Consider the following 22,666-nt stretch of genomic DNA (forward strand, 5'->3'; position numbering starts at 1 on the left):
GAGCCCATGCGGCAGGCGAGGCCAGATGAAGGAGAGTACATGGCTACACTCTGAACACTGTGAGAGCCCACGCGGAACAGTCATCACCGGCCATGGCCAGAAAGCTGGCCTCCGGGGAAAGCCGGGCTGTTTTCCTTCTTTCCAGGTCTTTAAAAAAAAAAAGTGTCAGGTGCTTAATAATAATTTTAAAAATGCAGGATTTGGTAATTTGGCCTTCTCAGCTGCTTGGAATCTGGATAAGTGGGACTTGGTCATAAACAGACAATGACTCTTATCACAAACGATGACAATGCTAGTGCATGATGTCACCCCATGCCTAGTCCCTCCCCGTCCAGACCTGGACACATTCATTAGCTCAATCCCTCCATGTGCTTAAGGTCTGTCCAAGGCACAGGCACGCCATTTGAACCCTGACCCCACACCAAGCATTGCAGTCTTCTCTCGCTTCACTGGGTAGCAGGGGCCAAGGAAGATCCAAGGCACAGAACCTCTTGGCCTCTCCTGGCCAGTGCACCAGAATCAGTGCCCTTCACATTTAACACTAAAAACCCAAAGCTTTTTCACTCCTCAGTCTGCCAGTACCACTGTCCCTAGCATGGTACCCTGCAAGTATTAATAAAAGTGACCTAACTTTTCAGTTTCTATAGTATCTTTACCACCCTGTTTTACTGACCCTGTAATGGACATTATCACTCCCATGCAAATAAAAATCCAGAGGCCGAGAGCATCCAACATATTACTGTCCCCGTCCTAAAATGCTCCTGTGCTAAGTCAGTCTCAAGGAGGAAAGTGGAGGCTCAGAGCCGTGAGCTAACTTCCCCGTCGTCCCACCCATAACGGCTGGTGTCTTAGCATTTCCAACACAGCCAATAAATAAATATGCTTCCATTGGTATCTCCGCTAGTCTGTTTCTAATAAGCCTGAGTGGATGAGGCTGGATGCCACACATTCAAAGGGTTGTAGTTGGGGAGGGGGATGTTTCGGCAGGAGGCAGCCTCAGAAGAAGGTGTCGGTTCCTCAATGATGTTCCTAGGAGGGCATCCTAAGGAGACTGGGGAGGAAGCTGCTCTTCTCTCAGACTGCCTGGCCTGACTCTAAAGAACCTGCAGAGATTTTCCTCTCTCTAACCGGAGTTATGCCAGAGCGCCAGTTCCCAGAGCTGCAGATGCTACCCCACCTGTGGGCCTCAGTGTTCTCACCTTTCAAATGGGTGTTATCTACTCTACCCCAACAGCCCCACAGCTGTGAAGGAAAACAATTTAGAATCCACTGAGATATTGTAACCAGAAACACCAGGTTAAGGTACCAAGAAAGGGTCTGTTTCTCCCATCGTTTTTACCTTCCCTGTCCTTTCCAAATGTAGCCCTGACTTTAACTAAGACTTTTGATACAGGAGCAAGGCGTTGTGGGTAAAACACAATTGAGGTTGGGAAGGATGGAGGCAATATGCAAAGCCTCACGTGAAATGCTTCCAGTCAACAATGAAACACAGGTCGTGTGAGCTACAGCAATCAGCAGGGCTGTGCAGGACTTGATTTGCAGATGACGGGCACCAGTGTAAGAAAGGACCTTGAATGGAACCCAGCAAGCCAGAAAGTTCTCTGTAGCAAGCATTACTGACTGACACACACACCCATTTTTTCTGTTAAGAGTCCTCAAATATGCATCCTAGCAAAAATATTCTATAAGCATTTTCCCATATCCATTCTCCTTCTAAAAATGATTTCTCTTTGGAGAAGAGACTGAAGACAAAAAGGGCCTCTCTCCTACAAAGTCAAAAAGAACCCTCCGCACACTTCTTCCTTCCAGCCAGGCTGGGACCAGGAAGCAAGCTGGCCTAAGCTGATGCTAAGAGGGTCCTAAAACTAAAAAACACTGGCTTTGACTTCCTTACAAACCACCTGGGAAGAGAATCAAGAGGTCCTGGGCTTGACATAATCAAACCCCAAAGCTGCTGGTTCGGCTAATGGAGAATCACAGAGCAGAATGGCGCATCCCTTAACAGTCTCCCTAATGTCTGGTTAATTATCTGTTCACATGAAACCTATACATAACAGGCCAGTAATAATTAACTATGATGGGGTGAATATGTCCAGGCGAATACCAGCACCTGTCTCTGAATTTGCCCATAGCGGGTTCTGGGCTTGCCTTGTTTGGCTTCATCAAGCACAGAAAAGCCATTTCTGAGTCAACACTTGGCCCAGACTGGATTAAAGACTCAGAAAAACGTCTGTCAGGAGTCACGAAATCATAATAAATTTCTAACTTGACGGTTGGGGAAACTGAGGTTCCTACGGGAGAGATCCTACCGAAGTCCTCTGTTTTCTTTCTTCCTTTCTTTTTAAGAGCGATTGGGACAGTTGAAAGCATGCCTTCAGCTGTTTGGAAACAGTTACTAGACACAAAAGTTGATACACTAACGTACAATAAAATTTTGACGTTTCACATGACATACAGAAGCAAAATTATGTAATATAAGCTTTCTATATACACATTTCCTCCCAAAACGCGCCTATTTGGTTTAAATTGGAAGCTTCCAGGCATCGGCTCAGACTGACAGGCAAGTCCCAATCAACTGCAGAAATACTGAGAACTCTTAAGAAAAAGTTCCACGAAGTTCTCCAGACAATCCTTAAAGAGTCAGTGACAGCAGCGCAGGCATCACAGCCCGAACGGACCTCTGCATGCCCACGGTCAGCACACTGGTGCAGTCGGACTCACCCTTGCCGCCGCCGGCCTTGGACACGCCATAGTCTGGAGGGCTCCGGGGTCGGAGGAGGTCGTGGACACGTGGTGGTAGCACGGGCAGCCGAGGCAGTAGGTCTCGCGGGTTCCCATCCGCGCAGCTGCCGCCACTCACAGCAATCCTGAAGGCCATGTGTGCTCCCAGGCCAGCGGGCCCGCGGCCCGGGCCGGGCACACCAGGGGCCTCCTTTGGCCTCTTGTCCGAAAGTGCCTCGGCCACCTCGCAATGCATGGCGCCGGGGCGGGGCGCACAGCTGGGGGTCGCGCCAGGCTCCTGCGGAGGAGAGAAAGCACCGGGCTTTAGAATGCGGGAAGCTGAGTGCTCCGTCCCGGGATCACAGTTTGGGCAGTCATGTTCTACTTAGTCCTGATCTCTAAAATTTGTCAGTGTCACCACACCAACCCCATCCCTGAGCCACCTGACCCCGCGCACTGTGGTCGTCACCCTCTCGCTGCCATCGCCCTGGCCCCGCACGTTCCGGAGAAGCCCCTGCGCCCTACCGCCCTAATCTGCTTCCACCCAGGGTCAGCCCTCTTCGGACGAACGGCAAAACCAAGGCCTGGGGTGGGATGGGAGCGCCTGTCCGGAGTTCCCTAAAGGGACAGGGAGAAGGGCAGCAGCTGGGACTCCCTGAGCAGGGTTCGGGGAGAGCCAGAGTGGGTTCAGATGGGTCCCTGGCTGCGCACCTCCAGGTGCTCCAGGGCAGGCTGAGCAGAGCCCGCGCACTGCACACGCACGACCGCGGGGTGCAAAAGCAGATCTCCCGCAAGCACCGCCACTCGCCAGAGACCAGCTGCAGATGAGCGCGCACGCCCACTGTGCGAGCCCACAAAGCACACCCCATAGACACACATCCCTGAAACCCGGCGCGCGGGAGCACGCACAACCAGTGTCGCCCACGCACGCCGGCTCCCACGCACACTCGCGCGGGGTCGACACGCACTCCGAGACCAGCCATGCCACACACTCCCATTCACCGGCTCACACTCCGCAACGCCGAGTCTCACGCCGGAGCCACGGCATCATCTCCAGCATCATTCCCGCGAGAGCGAGGCCTCGGGGGCCCCCAACTCGCCTCGCCCCCTCGGCGCGCCCCGCGCCACCCCAGAGCTCGCGAATTTGGACGCCGCTGGGTCCCGGGCGCGAGTCGCGCCCCTTCTCACCTCGCCGCGGGCGCAGCGGCTCGCGGGGCGCACAGCACGGCGCGCCTCCTCTGGCGCCGCAGCCCCCGCAACCGCCACCACCGCCACGGCCGCCGCGTCCTACGGGGCGACACCCCGGGGGCGGGGCGGCCCGCCACTGCCCACAACCGCTCGGGCCGCGACTCTCGGGGGCTGCCGGACCAGGCCAATGGCGGCGCGAGGGCGTGCCGCTCGCCTGGGGGCCTGGGCGGGGCGGCGTGCGCCGGGGCTGAGGTTTTGACAGCAGTCGGAGCCCGGCACGCTCGCTGCCGGGCTCTGCTGGACGTTGCGGCGCCGAGAGGAACAGGGCAGGGACCCGAAAGCAGAGCCAGGACAACCCGGCTTCGTCCCCTCCTAGGCGGGGTACTGCTTCTCCCTAGTAAATGGGAATGACAGTACCAGCTAAAACGGAGGTAACAGTTGCAAAAGTGCTTGACAAGTTATTTTGTTTTGTTTTTGAAGACTCTAACCAGCTCACTCGAAGAAGTCGCACAGATTTCACGGCAAGTCAATAGGAAAGCTGGGATCCGAACCCAGGCCTCAAACCACGTTCTCAAGATTTTACTTCTTGATGTTTTGTAGAAAGAAACTGGGTGGGGGTGGGGTGGGAGTGGATCTCAAAGTTCCCCTGTACCCTTGTACCCGTTCCCTGCTTCGTCTTCTCTCCCTCATCAGGGTCTCAAGGGACCCTGCTCAATGTGTAGGAAGAGCCCTTATGAGGCTCCATAGTTATTGGACGCAGTAGCTCAGCTCTCATCTCTAAGCCTTGCAAAATGGGGAGTTCATTCAGGTCTCCTCTATCTTCTGGGGCTTACTGAGGATCCAGGGAAGCCTCAAAATGTTTCTACATACAGTCAACACATCCCTCTATGTACTGATGACAACCACTAGTCCAGAGAGTCTTGCCTGGCTTACTTAAACTGTTTGAGAATGGTCTCTGGCCTTAGTCTTAAACTGGAAAACGTGTGAAGCTCCTGCAACAGTCCGGGTTCAGACTGGGATTCTATACAGGAAGATAACCCAAGCAGTATTTCCGGAATCTTGGTAAAACAAGATTTTTCCAGCCACAAAATGTTAACGTTTAATTTCTGATACTTTATGTAAAGACTTCCAAACAGCATGGGCAATGGGAAGTACCGCGACGTTTTACTTAAACCCACCCCCACACTCAAGGCCAGCCGCAGCAGGGTAGGGTGTGGCAGAGCAGGCTTCCCGACTCCCACACCAACGTCTTTTACCACTTACATTACCAAGGGCAGGTGTCAGCCAACTGTGCAGGTAACGCACAGGCACCTCAGAGGTCTTGCCTCTTTCTGGGAATTTGTGGCTTGTAAGCCAGGATGGAAGAAGAGTAGAAAGGAAGAATAGCTCACCGACTGGGACACCCAGTACTCGAGCCACCCCCCACTTGTGAAGCGTGGGTCGTGGCTCTGACCAACAGGCATGTAGCTTTAGACAAATAGTCCTACTTTATCCCTCAAGAAGCAAAAAAGCTGGAAGCTCTGGCTTTGCCTATTCTGCCCCACCGTGAGGCCAGGAGGTGAGCTCTCTGCTCCCTCACACACACCACCCCACTACACACACATACCTCCAACACACCCACTACACACACATAGCCCAACACACACACATACCCCAACACACACACCCAACACACACACCCCCAAAACACACACGTGTGCGCCTGCACACACACACACACACACACACACAGCACTGTACATTCAGTTCAGACTAAAAACATTTGCCAGATGAGTCACTTAGCCAACTGGATGAGCAGGCGAAAGCTCTCCGAATTTCCCAACACAGCAACAGCTCGTTTACTTACTCTTTTCCGCACCCCCACCTTTGACTAGCTCCCCTCCTCCCCATCCTTGCTGTATTTCTTCCTCTTCTTCTCAGTGCTCCATTCTCCTCCTCCTAATATTCTGTCCTCCACAGTGGTTTCCCCATCCATCCGAGATGCAGATCTGGCCACGGAGCTTTCCTGGTTTAAACTTCAACAGCTCCCAATAGTCTTAAAAATAAAATTAAGACTTTTTAAAAGTGATTTATTCATTGTATGTGCCTGAGCGCTTTGCCTGCATGTATGTATCCGTGTATATATCTGTATACCACATGCGTGCCTGGTACCCCAGGTCAAAAAAGGGTCTCAAATCTCATAGAATTGGAGTTAAAAATAGTTGTGAGCCATCATGTGGGTACTGGGAACTGAACCCAAGTCCTTTGCAAGAACAGCCAGTGCTCTTAACCACCGAGCTACCCTTCCAACCCCAAAATCAAGACTTAAAAAAAATTAGTGTGTGCATGCCTCTCTGTGTGTGCGTGTACGCACACGTGCATGTGTGACTGTGTGCACACAGGTGCACATGTTCTATGGCATATGTACAGAGGTCAGAGGACAACTCTTGGGAGTCCCTCCTTTTCTGCCACCTTGTGTGACTGAACTCGGGACAGATGTCAGCCTGGCATGCAAGTATCCACTAAGTCATCTCCATACCCATAAAAATCATATTTAAAACATGTGGAGGTCAGAGGACAACCTGTGGGATTCAGCTCTCTCTCCACCATGTGGAAGTCATCAGGCTTCGCAGCTGGCACCTTTACCCACTGAGCCAGCGCCATGGTCTTTAATCAGAGCGCTATTTAACCCTTAGTCGTACCTAACTAGGGTAGTTTTCATCTAGAATCCAGAGCTTACAGGGATGCCTTTATAGCTGGGGCTTGTTTCCTACGCAAACATGGTTCCCTCTTATCCACATTACACACTTCTACCCATAAGTCATCTAGTGCCCAATTCAACTGCCCTTTTCCTCTAGAAGCCTTTCCCAAGTCCTCCGGCAAGGACTTCTTCTCCATGCACGCACTCAGAGCTCTTTGTTTGAATCTGTCTCACACTTATCACACTGTTTTATCTGTTTGTTTAATGACCTTAGAGTTCTGCAGAGGCAGAGGGATCTTTAGCCTGTATATCCCCAAGACTAGAATCCCATGCCCAAAGTCAGCATGGAGCAGCTGGATTTTTAAAGACGGACCACTATTTCACCTGTGCACTTCCTCCCTAGAAGACAAGCTTACAGTCAGAAAACGGACGGGGCAGAAGCAGACACTTCTATGTGTAAAGTCTCCCATGCCCCTGGAGCTCCAGGAAGGAGAGGCGAAGGATGCTCCGCTGCTTACTCTGCCTCTGCTGTCTGCACCTGCTGTGTGCCCGGTGTGTGATTTCATACAGTCCTGACAGGCTTCTGAGATAAGAGGCCATCATAAAGGAAATAAAAGCTCAAGAATAAGAAATTTAGCAAAGGTCTCATAGTCCAGAGTGTCTGGCTTTGTGAACAGCTGATTTTCAGGCCACGCCATAACCATTCATTGAAGAAAGAATACTCTCTTCAACAAATGCTGTTAGGACAACAGGATGGCCACATGCAGAGGAGGGAACCGCTCACTCACACCGTTGACAAGCAGGAACTTAGGATGGACCAGAAACCTAAGTGAAAACCAGAAAACACGGGGGTAAGTCTTTACCTTGGAATCGACAGTGCACTCTTCATGGGACTCTAAAAACATGAACAACCAAAGAAAACCTAGATAAACTTGATGTCATCCAAATTTAAAACATTTCTACATCAGAAGAGAGTGAAAAGATGGCTTAGCCGGGTGCTGCTGTGTGTATGCCTGTGGCTAGAGACCTGCTCGAGTTCCAGAGTTCAAGGCCAGCCTGGGCAACAGAGTGAAAGTCTGCCAAAAAAGAAAAAGAAAAGGAAGGAAGGAAGGAAGGAAGGAAGGAAGGAAGGAAGGAAGGAAGGAAGGAAGGAAGGAAGGAAGGAAGGGAAGGTCAGAAGTTTATAGAGGTAGGTGTGTGTGTTGACACAGGCCTTTAATCCCAATCCATGGAAGGCTGAGGCAAAAAGACCAGGAAGTTGAGGCAAACCCGAGCTACATTTTAAGACCCTATTTCAAAAGCCAGGCAGTAGTGGCGCACGCCTTTAATCCCAGCACTCAGGAGGTCAAATAAACATCCCCTGCAAAGAAAAAAATCCAAGCCCAATTCAATCCAATTTTTACAAATGATAAAGACTGGACCTGATGCAAAGACAAGAATACAGAGTAAGTTCAAGGCCATCATATGTGGCTTCCTGAGACCCTGTTTCACAATAAAAAGTAAAAAGAGGTTTGGTTGGGAATGTAGCCCAATTGTAGAGAGCTTGCCTAGCACACAAAGCCACGGGCTCAGTCCTTGGGACTGAAAAGGGGGGCAAGCAAAGGATCTGAATTAACATTTCATCAAGAAGATTGACAAACATGTTAAAAGATACCCAACGTTATTAGTCATTAGGAAAATGCAAAACCACAATGGAACATCACTCTAAATCTGATAAAATGGTGCAAAGGGGAGATGGGGGAGGAAGGAGGGTGTGGCGATATGGGAACCCTCATCCATTGCTGGTGGAAGTGTAAAATGATCCAGCCACAATGAAGAACAGCTTGGCAGCCCTTCAAAGAATTAACAGAATTATCATGTGATCCAGTCACTCCAATTCTAGATGTAAACCCCGAAGAACTAAAATCATAAACAAATACACGTACAAGTGTGTGCATTGCAGCTCATTTCACAGCAGCCAAAAGGTAGGAGCCACCTACATACTCATTAACGGGTGTTCTGATAAACCGTTACAAACACACAGTGGGGTGTGATTCCCTTTCCAAACGGAAGACACATGAAGCTATTCCACACTGTCATTGAGCCTCAGAAACACACAGTGCAAGAAAATAGGCATAAAGGGTCCTATAGTTCCACTTACATGAAATAATCGGGTATTTTATGGAGACAAAAATCAGGGTGGTTGTCGGGGGTGAGGAGATGGGGTCAGGGGGAGTCTGTTTACTGGGCATGGGGTTCTTTTAGGTCCTGAAAAAAAAATCTGGAACTAGACAGAGGTGGCACTTTACAACACCAGGAATATATTAAATGCCACTAAACTGCCCACTTTTAAATTGTTACTTTTATGTTATGTGAATGTCACTGCATTAAACCAATTTTTCTAAAGTTAAGAAGAACAAAGTGTGCCCGCGTCCAAAGCCAGGGCTCCCATCACTACACTGTGGGCATTTGCTGGGAATGGCCCAGAGCAAGGCTCCTACAATGGCTGTGATGCCATCCAGATGGGGCCGTGAGCAAGCCCATCTCTGGCTCCTGAATGCTACTCCTGCCGAATAAAGATGGCAATACCTAGCCCAACGGGGCTGCCAGGGACTTCACACAAAGGCAGAAAGTAAGACAAGCCAGGAGATGAGAGACGGTTAATATTAATAAAGTACCCACCCACCATTCTAATAGTCATCTAACAAAAATACTGTGTGCATGTGTGCCCGGAGTGCCCACACTTCCAGTGAAGCTTGTCTCTGCCCAGGGACAAGTGCCTGAATTACACACACTTGGGCTGCTCTCATGAGTTCTGGGTATTTGAACTGAGGTCATCAGGCTTGCATAGCATAGCTTTGCTCACTGAACCATCGCCCCAACACCATAGCTACTCTAAAAATAAAATACAGGAAAAGGGGGGGGAGTGTGACTCAGTGAGTAAAGTATTTGCTGTATAAGTATGGTATAAGTATGAGGGCAAGAGTTTGGACCCCTAGCATACATTTAAAAGGCTGGACATGGCAGCATGAGCCTGTGATCTCAGTGCTAGGGAGGCTGGGACAGGAGAATACCAAGGGCAGGGAGGGGGTATTTGCTAGCCGGCTACTCTAGCCAATCAATGAGTTCTAGCTTCAATGAGCTACCTTGTCTCAAAAGATAAAGTGGAAAGCAACAGAGGAAGACATTGATATTGACCTCTGACACACACACGGAACAGCTCTTTATAAATCACTGTTGCGAACAGCTACTAAGGATGTTTAAGATACGCATGCACACATGATCAAAGACTGAGAACTACTTTAGGACTAGAAGGGAATTTCCTGATCAAACACCCCAACAACATACAACAAAAATCACCAAACCTACAGCCAACATCACTCATGTACACTGCACTTAGTGTAAAGACTACTTTACCCTAAGATCGGGAACAGGCAAGGATGTCGAACCTCATCATTCCTCTCCAGCAGCACCCTGGAAATCCTAGTGGGTCCAGTAAAGCAAGGAAAGGCGTAAGAAGTGTACAAGTTGGAAAGGAAGAAAATAGAAGACTCTACTGACAGATGGCATACATGATCATCTATGCAGAAAATCCCGCAGAATCTCAGAAGAGTAAGATGCCTCCTTGGGCTGAGACTCAAAGAGCTTGCCACACTTGTGTAAGGACATGAGTTCTGACCCCCAAACCCACAGAAGCTGGGCACGACGCACACCTGTAATTCCCATGCCACGAGGAGAGACAGGAGGAAGCCAGGGGCTTGACACCCAGGAGTCTAGCTAGTTAGTATGCTCCAGGTTTCCTAAGAGACCCTGTCTCCAAGAATAAGGTGAAGAGGGACAGAGGAAGACAGCAGCGTTGACAGCCTTTGCTGCACATCTATCATGACCCTTGGTCCAGAGGATGGCAGTGTGACGGTTGACACAAACATTCAGCTAGTCATACAGATGGATGTATAGTCATGGTGAGACCTGCGGGAGAAATGGTCCCTGCTGAGATGTGAGTTGGAGAGGGAAACCCCATCTGAAGGCGAGGGCTAAACTGGAACCTCTGAAGATAAACGGCTATGGGCCGTGGAGTCTTCCAGCTAGCTGGAAAACACGCATGCAGGCCCTGCGGCTCGGGGCGGCGGTGGCGGAGCAGTGTGAATGGCATGGCAGTGAGGGCAGCGGGACACCAGATGACACTGGGGGAGGGAGCAGGCCAGGTCCTAGAGGCAGAGAGACTGGAGGCTGGAGACAGACACCATCAGATCTGTTCTGAAAATAGTAGCCCAGCTGTCATGTGGGAAATGGCGAGAGAAGGCGTCAAGAGTGGGTGTGGGAAGAGTAGGCAGAAGGCCAAAGAGAGGTGCCGAGGAGCCTGGACGGGGCACCAGGAGTGGTGGGGATGGGAGGTGGTCCGGAGAGCAGCAGTGTGAAAGACGCAAGCCTGACACACTGAACCACGGGTGAGAGGAGAAGAGAGGCTGGGGACCTGGGAGAACAGAAGTTTGGAATAGTCCCTGGGTGGCCCGAGGCATTCTCCAGCCCTAATAGTGGTTTCCAGAAGCAAAGGGGATGTCACGGCCAACAGGCTCAGAAGGCAGATCCCTTCCTCACACCCGTTACATGCTACTGCTTTTCTATAGCAATTTTAATTGGTTTTCAGCAAGTCACTGTGTTCACAGGGAAAACAGAGTAAGACAATACAGAATGCACATCAAATGCTGCTAACGGAGACAATAGGTTTTGACAGCTTGAAAAACAATGAGGGACAATCAAAGCCGCCCATAAAGGAACAGGGGGGCATGGAATCGCAGCACTGCCCCCATGGCAGGTACCGTCCCACAGCCAACTGCAGACGACTATATACCTTCCATTCAGACAGTAGTGCAATGGCAAGGGTTGCACTGCCTCCTATCACACACACAAAGGGAGCTCCAAACACTTAGAGCTGGAAATGGGTAGGTTCAGGGCTCAGCCCTAGGTCACCTTGAGCCTGAAATACTATGATCTTTCCGTCATGCCTGTGTCCAGCTGAAGTAGGCCCTTCTGATCCTCCTGACTGGCTGCTCCACCCCCATCCCTCCAGTACTCCTGATGACCACTTCTCCACGCAGTCTGCTTCCCCATCCCAGCAGCAAGCCAAAAGCACACAGCCTCTGTCCTTACCCCTTTCTGGGACTCTGCCTTCATCAGCCATCTAAAAACGCTTTCTGCCAGGTTACAAACCTGTGTGTGGTTTTGCTGTGTTGCTGATGCTAAACCAAAGCCCCCTCGAAGGTGGTGGGAGGGGGGGGGCGTAACAAGCCTGGTACATAGCAGACAGGCTCATGAGGTCAAAAAGCACGTTGGTGAGGCTGCAGCGGTGCCTCTGCGAGGAAGCAGAAAGGCCTACTGCTCGCATTCACTCATTTTCCTCTTGCACAACAGAGCACACGGCACTGTTATTCATACGCCTTTTCCAGGCACACCTTAGTCCTCTGCACACGCACAAAGCATTCTCCAAATGAAGATGAAACTGTATGCATCAGTAAGTCTGAGTACAACTATAAAATCTATTTTAAAAAATCAGCTTTAAGGCATTTGAAAAACGTTTTTCTTTCTTTTTTTCCTAACAGGCTCTTGCTATGCGGTCCAAAGTGGCCTAAACTCATGAGTTCAGTTGGCCCTGATGTCATGGCCTTCCCATAACTGCAACTACAGGCACACGCCACCATGCTGGCTTGATTGACATCTTCTTGCACAAGCCCGTTCTCCAACACATCTTATCTCTTTTATAAACTCTTGTTTTTGCCATCTGTACACAAAGCCCAAGGATTCAAATGTTACAGTTGAAAGTGAACTTCTAAACTGTTCAGTCCAATTCTTTTTTTTTAAGCTTATTTTTTTAAATATTTATTTATTTATTAATTATGTATACAATATTCTGTCTGTATGTATGCCTGCAGGCCAGAAGAGGGCACCAGACCCCATTACAGATGGTTATGAGCCACCATGTGGTTGCTGGGAATTGAACTCAGGACCTTTGGAAGAGCAGACAATGCTCTTAACCTCTGAGCCATCTCTCCAGCCCTCAGTCCAATTCTTGACTTTGGTGGAATTGCAGTTCAAGGTCATGCAGCTAACTGTGGCCGGAGACGAGACTAGAACTCACTTCCAAGATTCTAGGAAGGATGACTGGCAACCCATCTGGCTGTCCACTGTTCCTTGTGGACAAGAAAGTCACGGCTTTATCAAGGGACGGCCTGCAACCTCTAAAAGTCATTTTCCAGACTCTTGTTAACAGATATGGCCACATAGCTTCACTCTGGCCAATGAGATAAGAGTGTGGACTTTCAGGTCTCTTTAAAAATGAGGGAAGAGCCATCTCCCCTCCATTTCTCTTCTTGTTGCCTAGAAGGAGCCTGAATCCCTGACAGCCTCAGGGAATCACCATGACAGCACCTTAGCCTGAATCCCTGACGGCCTCGGGGAATCACTGTAACAGCACCAATAGCCTGCCTGAATTTTCTTTTAATGAAAAAAAGAAAGAAAGAAAGAAATGTCCATCCCTTAGGCTACCATTTTGTTGTTGCTGTTGCTTTTGGAATATGCAGCCAAAGTTAACTAAGCCCCTTTGCTCCCAGCCCTACCCCCAGCAAATCTGTCCCTTAACCTGGCAAAAGGCAATTCCACTCAACCAGCTGCTCCAGGCAAAAGCCTTCGAGTCAGTACTAATGACTCCATTTCCCTCACATCCACAGCCCTTAACCATTCCACCAGCAATCCTTGTCACCCAACCCCAGAGGACAACTGCCTGCTTCTCTCCCTGAGAAGAACTGAAATGTAGGAGGCTGAGCCAGGAGGATCACCAGGAAGTTCAAGGCCAGATTAGGTGAGCTCTAAGCCAGTCTGGGCTACAAAGTAAGACCTTGTCTCAAAAACCAAAAGAATAAAAATCTAAAAGACTGCCAATGGTGGTGGCACATGCTTTTAATCCCAGGATTCGGGAGACAGAGACAGGTGCATCTCTGTGAGTTCGAGGCCAGCCTGGTCTAGAGTGAGTTCCAGGACAGACAGGGCTACACAGAGAAACCCTGTCTCAAAGAAGGAAAGAAAATAATAAAAGACAATATAATTTCTTACTCTAAGAATAACTTTAATGGCTAACAGCAACACAAAAATGCCTGCAGACTAACGGCCAGCAGGGCACCAGGCCAGTATGGGAGACTTCGAAATCGCAAGACCCTTTTTTAGCAGCCACCAAAACACAAAGCTAGCCAAGCGGTAATGTCACACGCCTTTAATCCCAGAGGCGGGAGGATCTTTGTGAGTTCGAGGCCAGCCTGGTCTACAGAACAAGTTCTAGGACAACCAAAGCTACACAGAAAAACCCTGTCTCAAAAAAGCAAAGCAAAACAAACAAAAACCAAAAGCAAACAAAGAAAGAAAGCCCACAAAGTTTTTTTTACTGTTCTCATTAGAGGGGTCAAGCTGCCCACTTGCCACCCAGTGGTGACCCTGCTATCCTCACAGGTCTCTCTAGCTTCAAGGAACGCCCTGGTGATTACCTTTACATGAATACATAAAGCCTGCTATGGGGAATTGGTCTTTCCATTTCATTTACAAATAATGGATTGCTTTTCAAGTAGGAAACTTGAGTAACAAATCCTTAAAGCTTCGATAACTCCTTAGTAAACTTTAGCCACTAGACAGGTCTCAAGTTCGGGACATTTTGGGGGTAAACATATTGCTCATGTTTATTTTCCCAGAGGGGGGAGACCTAAGCCACCACAGCTCTCGGTTTCAAGGACACCAAGAAACAAGATTCAGCTTTTTTTCCTTTTTTTTTTTTTTTTTTTTTGTTGGTTTTTCGAGACAGAGTTTTTCTGTAGCTTTGGAGTCTGCCCTGGAACTGGACCAGGCTGGCCTTGAACTTACAGAGATCCAGAGATCCGCCTGCCTCTGCTTCCTGAGTGCTGGGATTAAAGGTGTGTGCCACCACTGCCCGGCTGAAGGCTTAGCTTCTTAAGGAGAAAGTACACTAGATTTTTGTAAGGAAAGAAAGTACAAAGTCAAGCTACTTGTATGGTTTTGCTTCAAGGCTGCACAGTTCTCGGGCCGGAGATAGGTGGAGGCCCGCAGGAGGCGGAGGCCTGCAGGAGGCGGAGGCCCGCAGGAGGCGGAGGCCTGCAGATGGCTCTGGAAGTAACAGTGCTTGTCACAAATGTCTGACAACCTGAGTTCAAGCCTCAGAACCCACGGTTCACGGAGAAAAGTTGTCTTCTGATCACCACACATGAACCACATGCACAAGCCTGCATATATACTCACATACACCCCCATACACTTCACACACATCCACTATATACCATACACACACCATACACAGCACACGCACAAGAATCATATACACATATGATAACAATAAACAAAATAAATTAAGAATGCACACATCTCAACCAGTCCTGGTGGTGCAGGTTAAGACAGGATAATTGCAAGTTTAAGACTAGCCTGAATCAGTCATTACGGCCAGCATCGGCAATTTAATGAGACGATCTCAAGAAGTGAGCTGGGGACATGGCTCGTCCAGGGAAGGGTGTGCCTTACAAGTCTGAGGACCCGGGTTCCAGTCCCAGATCCATGTAAAAATGTAATGTATGTGACATATGCCTGTCCTAGTGCTGGGGAGGCAGAGACAAGAGGATCCGCAGAGCTCAGCCAGTCTAGCACAATTGGTGAGTTCCAGGCCAAAGAGATCTCCTGTCTCAAAGGAGGAGGACAGTACTCCCTGAGGGTGATACCTACTGCTCTCCTCTGGCCTTCACACAAACATGTCCCACTGGCATTCACACACACACTAAAATAAATACGAAGCAAAAAATAGAGCCGGGAATATAGTCAGTGTTAGAGTGCTTACCTGGTATGCACAAAGTCCTGTAATCACTGGGGTTGGTTTTAATTTTTTGTTTTGTTTTAAAGGGCTGGAGTAATGGCTCAATGGTTAAAAGAACTTACTGTTCTTCAAAAGGACCTAAGTTCAAGTCCTAGCATCTACATCGGGCAGTTCACAAACGCTGGTAACTCTAATTCCAGCTCGGACATTCTCTTCCAGCTTCACTAAGCACCTGCATACATTGTGGCATGCGTACATGCGCGCACACACCCCTAAATAAAAATAAATATTTTTAAAGTGGAAAAAGAATATACATACCTTATACATGCTGTGTGATTGTTGTTTGGCTCCACTAAAATATTCCTTTGGTAAAATAGTTTCCATAAATCCACCCAACAAATCATTTCACTTCCCCTCCCCACTGTCTTCCTCAAAGTCACCAAAGAAACCTGAAAGGCAGATGGGCTACACACATAAAGATAATGTTTGTAGCAAGCGGAGCACGGGCCCTCAGCATGTAGTAGGTGCTTGATAAATGGTAGCTATTATCCCTGTGTACGCAGTTGCCTAGAGAAGCCTTCTCAAGCTTCCTCCACTTTTCAACACAATATATATGAATAACTCACTTTGTAAAGTACTTAGAAATCGCGGGGTGGGGGGATGAATTTAAAAACCTCTCTCCTGCAAACAAAAGAGGCATGTGAACTGTGGAAAATTTTCCTCTAATGTCTCTGAAATAGTGACCTCTGCTGGCCAGAGGAAACATGAGTCTTCTGATCACCTCTTCCATGACTAAGCAAGGGATGAATCTACGAAGACCCCAGTCCCTGTCTCTGCAACAAACACCAGGTGTTGCATTACAAGGGACAGAAATCTTCATAAGGGTTACCACGATGTAATTGGGGTGTTAACAAAATTAAAGGCCAGCCTTTCCATTTGCTCATCCACCCAGAAGATTCTTTTTTTTCAAGCTCCATGGTCTCCTATTTTTAAAATAACATAATTGCATGCAAATGTTATAGCAGAAAAACAACACAAGGGGCATTAAAAATCAATCTTCCATGTAAGCCTCAGATTTTCCAGCATGAAGATCCAAACGCAGAGTGGTGACAAATGTGTAGAAAACAGAGCGAAAAAGTCAGAACGCATCATTAGGAACGCTACAACAAAAGGAAGGAAAAATCCCTGGGAGCCCATGTCTCAGCTGGAGTGAACAGCTCACTACAAAGGCTTTAAAAAGCCCTGCAATCCTCTTCACAGAAGGCACAGAAACCCAGCTAGGAAGCAGTCAGGACCCTTTCCTCCAGGCAGTCTGTTGGTTGGGATGTTTACATCTAGAGCACATGTCCATCTCCTAAGGTGTGACGTCCAACAGGAGCAGTAAATTGACATCAAAAGGCTGTGTGCTTTAGGTTGGCAGCCACTGTAGCATCATCAGCATTGTAGTGTCCGGCATGCTAAAAATGGAGACTTTGTATCACGATTCAGCCTTCTGCCTTCCCATAAACAAACTGCCTGCCCCTTGCACCAGTCAGCCTCACTCAGCTCATTCTCACCCTGTGTTCAGGTTCATAAACACCAGGTCTGAGATCCTGGGTTAATAACATCCCTAACAGGGTGACGAGACTGAGTCTGAACAAAGATCAACCTCGTGCAAGGTACTTTAGTAGGCACTAGGGACACGAATGAGCCACGGTCCCTGAACCCAAGGAACTCCGAGACCAGCCTGATGACCACGACCACACAGTGCAATGCTTGGGCACTGGAAGCAGCGGCAGACTGCACGGAGCACACTGCCTCTAGCTTTTTGAAGTCATACTCAACACATTCATGTCCAGCCTTTCTTTTCTAATATATTATTTCCTAACAATATTTAAAGAAATCTCACAAGTTTCAACATAATCACTCATTGAAAAATAGTTCTAGTATTTACCAAATTTTCTTCTCGGGCTATGGGTGATTTAAAAGCAAGTTTTTAAATTTCAAAATATATTGGATACTCTATCATTTGGATCTACCTTGGTACCCTTACTGAGCCATATATGATTTATTGAGACAGGGTCTCACTATGTAGCTCTGGATGTCCTGAAACTCACTAAGTAGAACAGGCTAGCTTCAAACAGTTCTGCCCTGCTTCTGCTTCCCAAGTGCTGGGATTAAAAGTGTGTGCTACCACACCAGGTTGAGACATTTTTTCATTTTTTATTTTCCCGAGAGAGGGTTTCTCTGTGCAGCCCGGCTGCCCTGAAACTCAATCTGTAGACCAGGCTGGCCTCAACTTCAGAGATCCACCTGCCTCTGTCTCCTGAGTACTGGAATTAAAGGCATGCTTTTAAGTGATTTTAAATCCTCAGAAACTGGTTGAGTCTTGCTTTTTGAACCAATATCTGGCCGGATTTGTGAACACGCTACATGAATGTCTCGCAGAGAGGCGGTTCTTCTGGAGGCGGGTGCAGTGCTGCTTGTGGATCATTAGGTCGTTTTCCACAACCTTGATTCCTAAAGTAATGTCCCATCTAGAACTGGAAAATATAAAATGCCTTGTTCTAATGAATGAACATTAGAACATTGTTCTAATGCCTTTCCTTGTAGTTTTGTTAGGCTTCATGTATTTTTTTCCTTGAGGCACTATGTATGTCAAAGTATAGAAACGTTACATTCTCAATTCAATGAGGTAAACACCCAGGTGATTCAAACGAAGACACACATTCCAGAAGCTCAGTTTGTCTCATTCCTTTCCATATCAGTACACAACCTCCTCCCCTAGCACCATCCTGACTTCTGTTACCATTAACTTTTACCTTTTCTTGAAACGCACATGAAAGCAATCATGGCATGCGCTCCCTTGTCGATGTGGTTCTTTTACACTGCTGCAGTTTGCTCTTTGGATGACTATTAGCACTGCAAGATTAGTTGACCCGGTGGTGCCTACCTGTAAGCCCAGAATGGCAATTTCTGTCAGTCTCAACTACAATGGAAAATCATGGTTTTAAAAAACAAGAAAGGGCCAGGCAATGGTGGCACACACCTTGAAACCCTGCACTTGGGGACAGGAGATACAGTTCAGAGGTTAAGAGCACTGGCTGCTCTGCCAGAGGTCCTGAGTTCAATTCCCAAGCAACCACATGGTGGCTCACAACCATCTGTAATGAGATCTGGTGCCCTCTTCAGGCATGTGAGCATATATGGAGGCAGAATGTTGTACACATAATAAATAAATAAATCTTTAAAAAAATAATAATTAAAAAAAAAAAAACAGTACTCAAGAGGCAGGGCAGATGGATCTCTGAGTTCAAGGCCAGCCTGGTCTATAGAGCAAGTTCCAGAACAGCCAGGGATACACAGAGAAACCCTGTCTCAAAAAATTGGAAGGAAAAAAAAAAAAGAAATGAGAAAGGCAGCACACACCTATACTCCAGCATTCCAGAGGCAGAGGGAGAGGGGGCAATCGTTGCAAACTCAAGGTCAGTCTTCTTGACGCAGGCAAATTCCAGGTCAGCCAAGGCTACATACCCAAATCCTAGTGGGGAAATTCTGCCAGAAGCATCTTGAAGACATGGCTTTGGAGAGTATAGCCCTTTAATTTCCTTGGGCCACCAGTGGGTGGAACTGAAAGGTCCTACTGAGTATTAGGAGAGATCGTGTCCATTTTTTCACTCCTTTCAACCATTTTGTGAGTTTTGCTTTCTCCACATCGGTCCTTCTCTGATGAATATGGAAAGGTATCTCACGAGTTTCATTTTCTATCTCCCTAGCCAGTACTGAACACCTATCTTCCTTGAGCAATTCAGATAAATTGGTTTTGCTAATGTTTTTTGTACTTTGAGGCTGTTACCAGGTGTACTGAGGTCTTTGTGAAAAACTGAATCTTTTTTGAAGCACTTCTCTTAATTTATAGCAAGATTTTTTTTTTTTTTGCCTTAAGGTATACTTTGTCAAGATATGTGATACTTGGCTTTATAAATGTTGGCATCTTTATCTTTTCCTAGCCTTTTATTTCCAGCATATCCAGCCTTATACTTTTACATGTGTCTTTCATTAATAGCAAAAAGATTTTAAAATTGTTTAAGGATGGTTCTTGGTCTTCGTTTGGTTTTTTGAGACAGGGTTTCTCTGTGTAGTCTTGGGACTCTCTGCAGACCAAATGGGCCTCAAACTCTTGAGATCTGCCTACCTCTGTCTCCTGAGTGCGGAGACTAAACACGACATCACTATGCCTGGCTTTAAGATCTTCATTCATTCATTCTTTTCTATTCTTTGAGTGGTTATCCCCACACTACAATGCACCTCTTCTAACGTATCGAAGCCTGCCACACTGGTCATGGCACAGGCTGGCGATCACGGCAGTTGCGAGCCGCTGGAGCTCCACAGCACGCAGCGCAGAGTCTACCTCACCAACAGCCTACCACTGGTCCTTCCCGACACTGTAAAGACCTGAGAGCGTTTCCACCCCCAAGTGCCGACTCACCTGTCTTTCTGTGTCTATACTAATTCTCTACATATTAGAAGCCTGCAAGACATTGCTTTCTAAATCAGTGTTCATGTTTCTGCTTCTCTTTTCCTCACCATCCTTCCATTTTTCTGAAGGAGAAAAAAGCTACTTCGTAAGAAAGATTCTCATGTAAGAATTTCTCGGTTTTTGTCTGAAATGTCTTTATTTGCCCCCACCATATTTGAAGACAAATGCTGGATATGGGACCTGGAGATGTAGCTCAGTTGGTAGAGCACTTGCCTAACACACACGAAGCCTTAGGTTCAATCCTAGCACGACATAAACCCACCATGGTTTCAGGTGCCTGCAGCAGAGGCAAGCGGACAAGAAGCTGGAGGCCAGCCTGAGCTACTTGTCTCAACAAACAAACAAACAAAAACTGAACATAAAATACTAGGTTAATAAACTCCTTTCAGGATAATTTTCTATTCCAGAATTTTTATGGCTTTTTCAAATCTTGTTTGTATAAACAAAAATGAATTACATGAATTCTGTGTATATACATGGTTTCCAGTTCTCTACTGAATTGTAATTTCACCGAGGAATCTTAATTACTTTGGTATGTCTGACAGCTCTATTGGGAAACCCTCTGCATCTATATGGATCGCCTGTTGCTTTTGTTGGTTCTCACTAAAGTTGCCATCTTCCTGTGTCTGGTTACTCTGAACCGGTGCTTGTGGGAATCAGTGGCAGGGAGCTAGCTGCTCTCCTCCAGACGACAGCGACAGTTTCTGCTAGAACCTGGAGGTACTGGGAGAGATCATTTTAATTCAATTTAACTAGAGGTCTTGTTGCCCTTTTGAAAAAGGACAAGGTCCTTCTTGAAGGCCTTGAGCCCCAAATCTTGTCTCCTATCCTGAGGGACCCACCTCTACCCTCCACCTTGCTCTCATCAGTAAAGATAGACTTTTCAGAAGCCATGCTAGCAATGTATGACCTGGCCTCAAGCATAACTGGACACTTGATCCACTTGGACCAATTTCTTTCCGTCAGGAATTCAGCTGACATTCAGAAACAGCTGGTCAGTTTCCATTACATGGAAACTCAGGAGCTAGAGGGCAGCTGAAGCAGGAGAAAAGAAAGCAGAGAACCACATGGAGATACTGAGTGTTCGAGTTCTTCAGGGGCCTAGATGCAACCTATTCTTTGGCTCATTGACGTTTTCTGTGCCTTGTCCAGCCTATGCTGATTTAAGGTGGAAACTGTTTGGTAACTAAGAGCAATGATACTGTGAGAAAGGAACCAGTGGATTCAGAGACAAAAGAATAAAACAAGAGCCAACATGGCTTCAAAAAGCCATCAAGGTAAAGATTTGTGACCGAGAAGCCACCTCCCAACTGTTTCTCAGTCAGTGATACCCCGTAGGATTTCCCAAACCACGCTACCAGCAGGATCACTTCTGAGGAAAGCTCAACAGTATCCAGGAAAAGCTGTGGGTGCAAGCCAGATGGAACACGAGCACCCATTGACAAGCAGCAGCTGCTCAAACCCAGCAGAGTGGGCTAGCACCAGGACACCTAAGGACACTCCATGTTTAAAGATGAAAAGCTTCGGGAAGAGAGGCTGACAAAGAATCCAGATGAACTGTCCCTGCGTTTCAGGACTGCAGATGAAAGTGTACTGAGAGCGGTGATGGAAACCAGGGAAGGAATAGAGCATCTCGTGTCCAAGGGGAGGCAAATCTGTGCTCGGTTTGATGTAATACCAACTAGGCCCAAAAAAAGAATACCCAAACATTCGGTGTGTGGCAGAGAGGTGAGGGATCACATTGAAATACACAAACTATGTGGGAAGCCAAAGCTCATTCTAAAGAGCTGGGGCTCGGAAGTTTGAGGGCTGGAGAGATGGTTCAGCAGCTTGCTGCTCAGAGGACCTGAGTTCAACTCCCAGCCACCTGTAGCACCAGCTCCAGGGGGTCCAGTGCCCTCTTCTGGCCTCCACAGGTATCTGCGTACACATGACATATACTCACACAGACACACACACATAAATTTTAAAAGAAAGAAAAAAGAAAAATTTGGAAAAAGCAAAAGTCAGGTAAAGGGAACAAGGATCAGTTCCTAACGGTTTTAAGAGTCTCATAACTGCTGTGACAGCAAGTTCTCACTGGGCACGGTGGCACATTCCTGTAGCCTCAGCTTACTTTTAAATGAGGGTAGAGGCCAGGCATGAAACACACCTGTACAGAACCTGGCACTGAGGAGGCTGAAGCAGGTGAATTACCACGGCTTGGGGCCAGCCCTGGCCACACAGAAGGCTCTGTCTACAAACTAATTAATTAGGCTAAAAGTCATAAAAATTAGAATGGTAATGAACAACTTGCTAAGCCTAGTTGGATTGGTAACTGATGAATATGTAAAGTGATTTGATTTAAAAGATGATTGGGAGTTGGAAGAGCAAGACACCTACCACCCAGCTCCCTAGAGGTGAAGGTCAAACTAATTAAGTAAAGCCGGCAGAGGAACTGTTAGCCTGGGAACCCGGTCTGTTTAGAAATACTATTCTGGCAAGAGAAGAAACCTCTGTTAAGAGACAGCTTTCGGCACCTGCACTCTTTGTTTAGTTCTGTAGGAAAGCCAAGACAGAGAGAGAGAGCGTGGAATGCAGGCTCTTTGAAAGTGCTAGTAAACGCAGATCACCCAACAGACCAGCTGGTTAAGGGCAAAAGCTGGTTACTCAAAAAGTTAAATCCTGTGCAGGTTTTATACCAACAACTCTGAGGCTAACCTGCAATGGCTAAGGAAACACA

At 47.6% G+C, this 22,666-nt stretch overlaps 1 protein-coding gene across 2 annotated transcripts in view; it reads right to left on the reverse strand.

The window, feature by feature from the left end:
- The window catches only part of Glis1 (GLIS family zinc finger 1), a 187,921-nt gene extending 184,944 nt beyond the window's left edge, over nucleotides 1-2,977 (reverse strand). For both annotated transcript variants that reach the window (XM_057784900.1, XM_057784899.1), the window contains exon 1: nucleotides 2,722-2,977. In XM_057784900.1, the coding sequence (XP_057640883.1) occupies nucleotides 2,722-2,977 (256 nt within the window). The remainder of the gene's footprint in view (nucleotides 1-2,721) is intronic.
- Between the last annotated feature and the right edge of the window lie 19,689 nt (nucleotides 2,978-22,666).

Source organism: Chionomys nivalis, chromosome 11 (genome assembly GCF_950005125.1).
Source record: "Chionomys nivalis chromosome 11, mChiNiv1.1, whole genome shotgun sequence".
Taxonomy (NCBI): Eukaryota; Metazoa; Chordata; class Mammalia; order Rodentia; family Cricetidae; genus Chionomys; species Chionomys nivalis.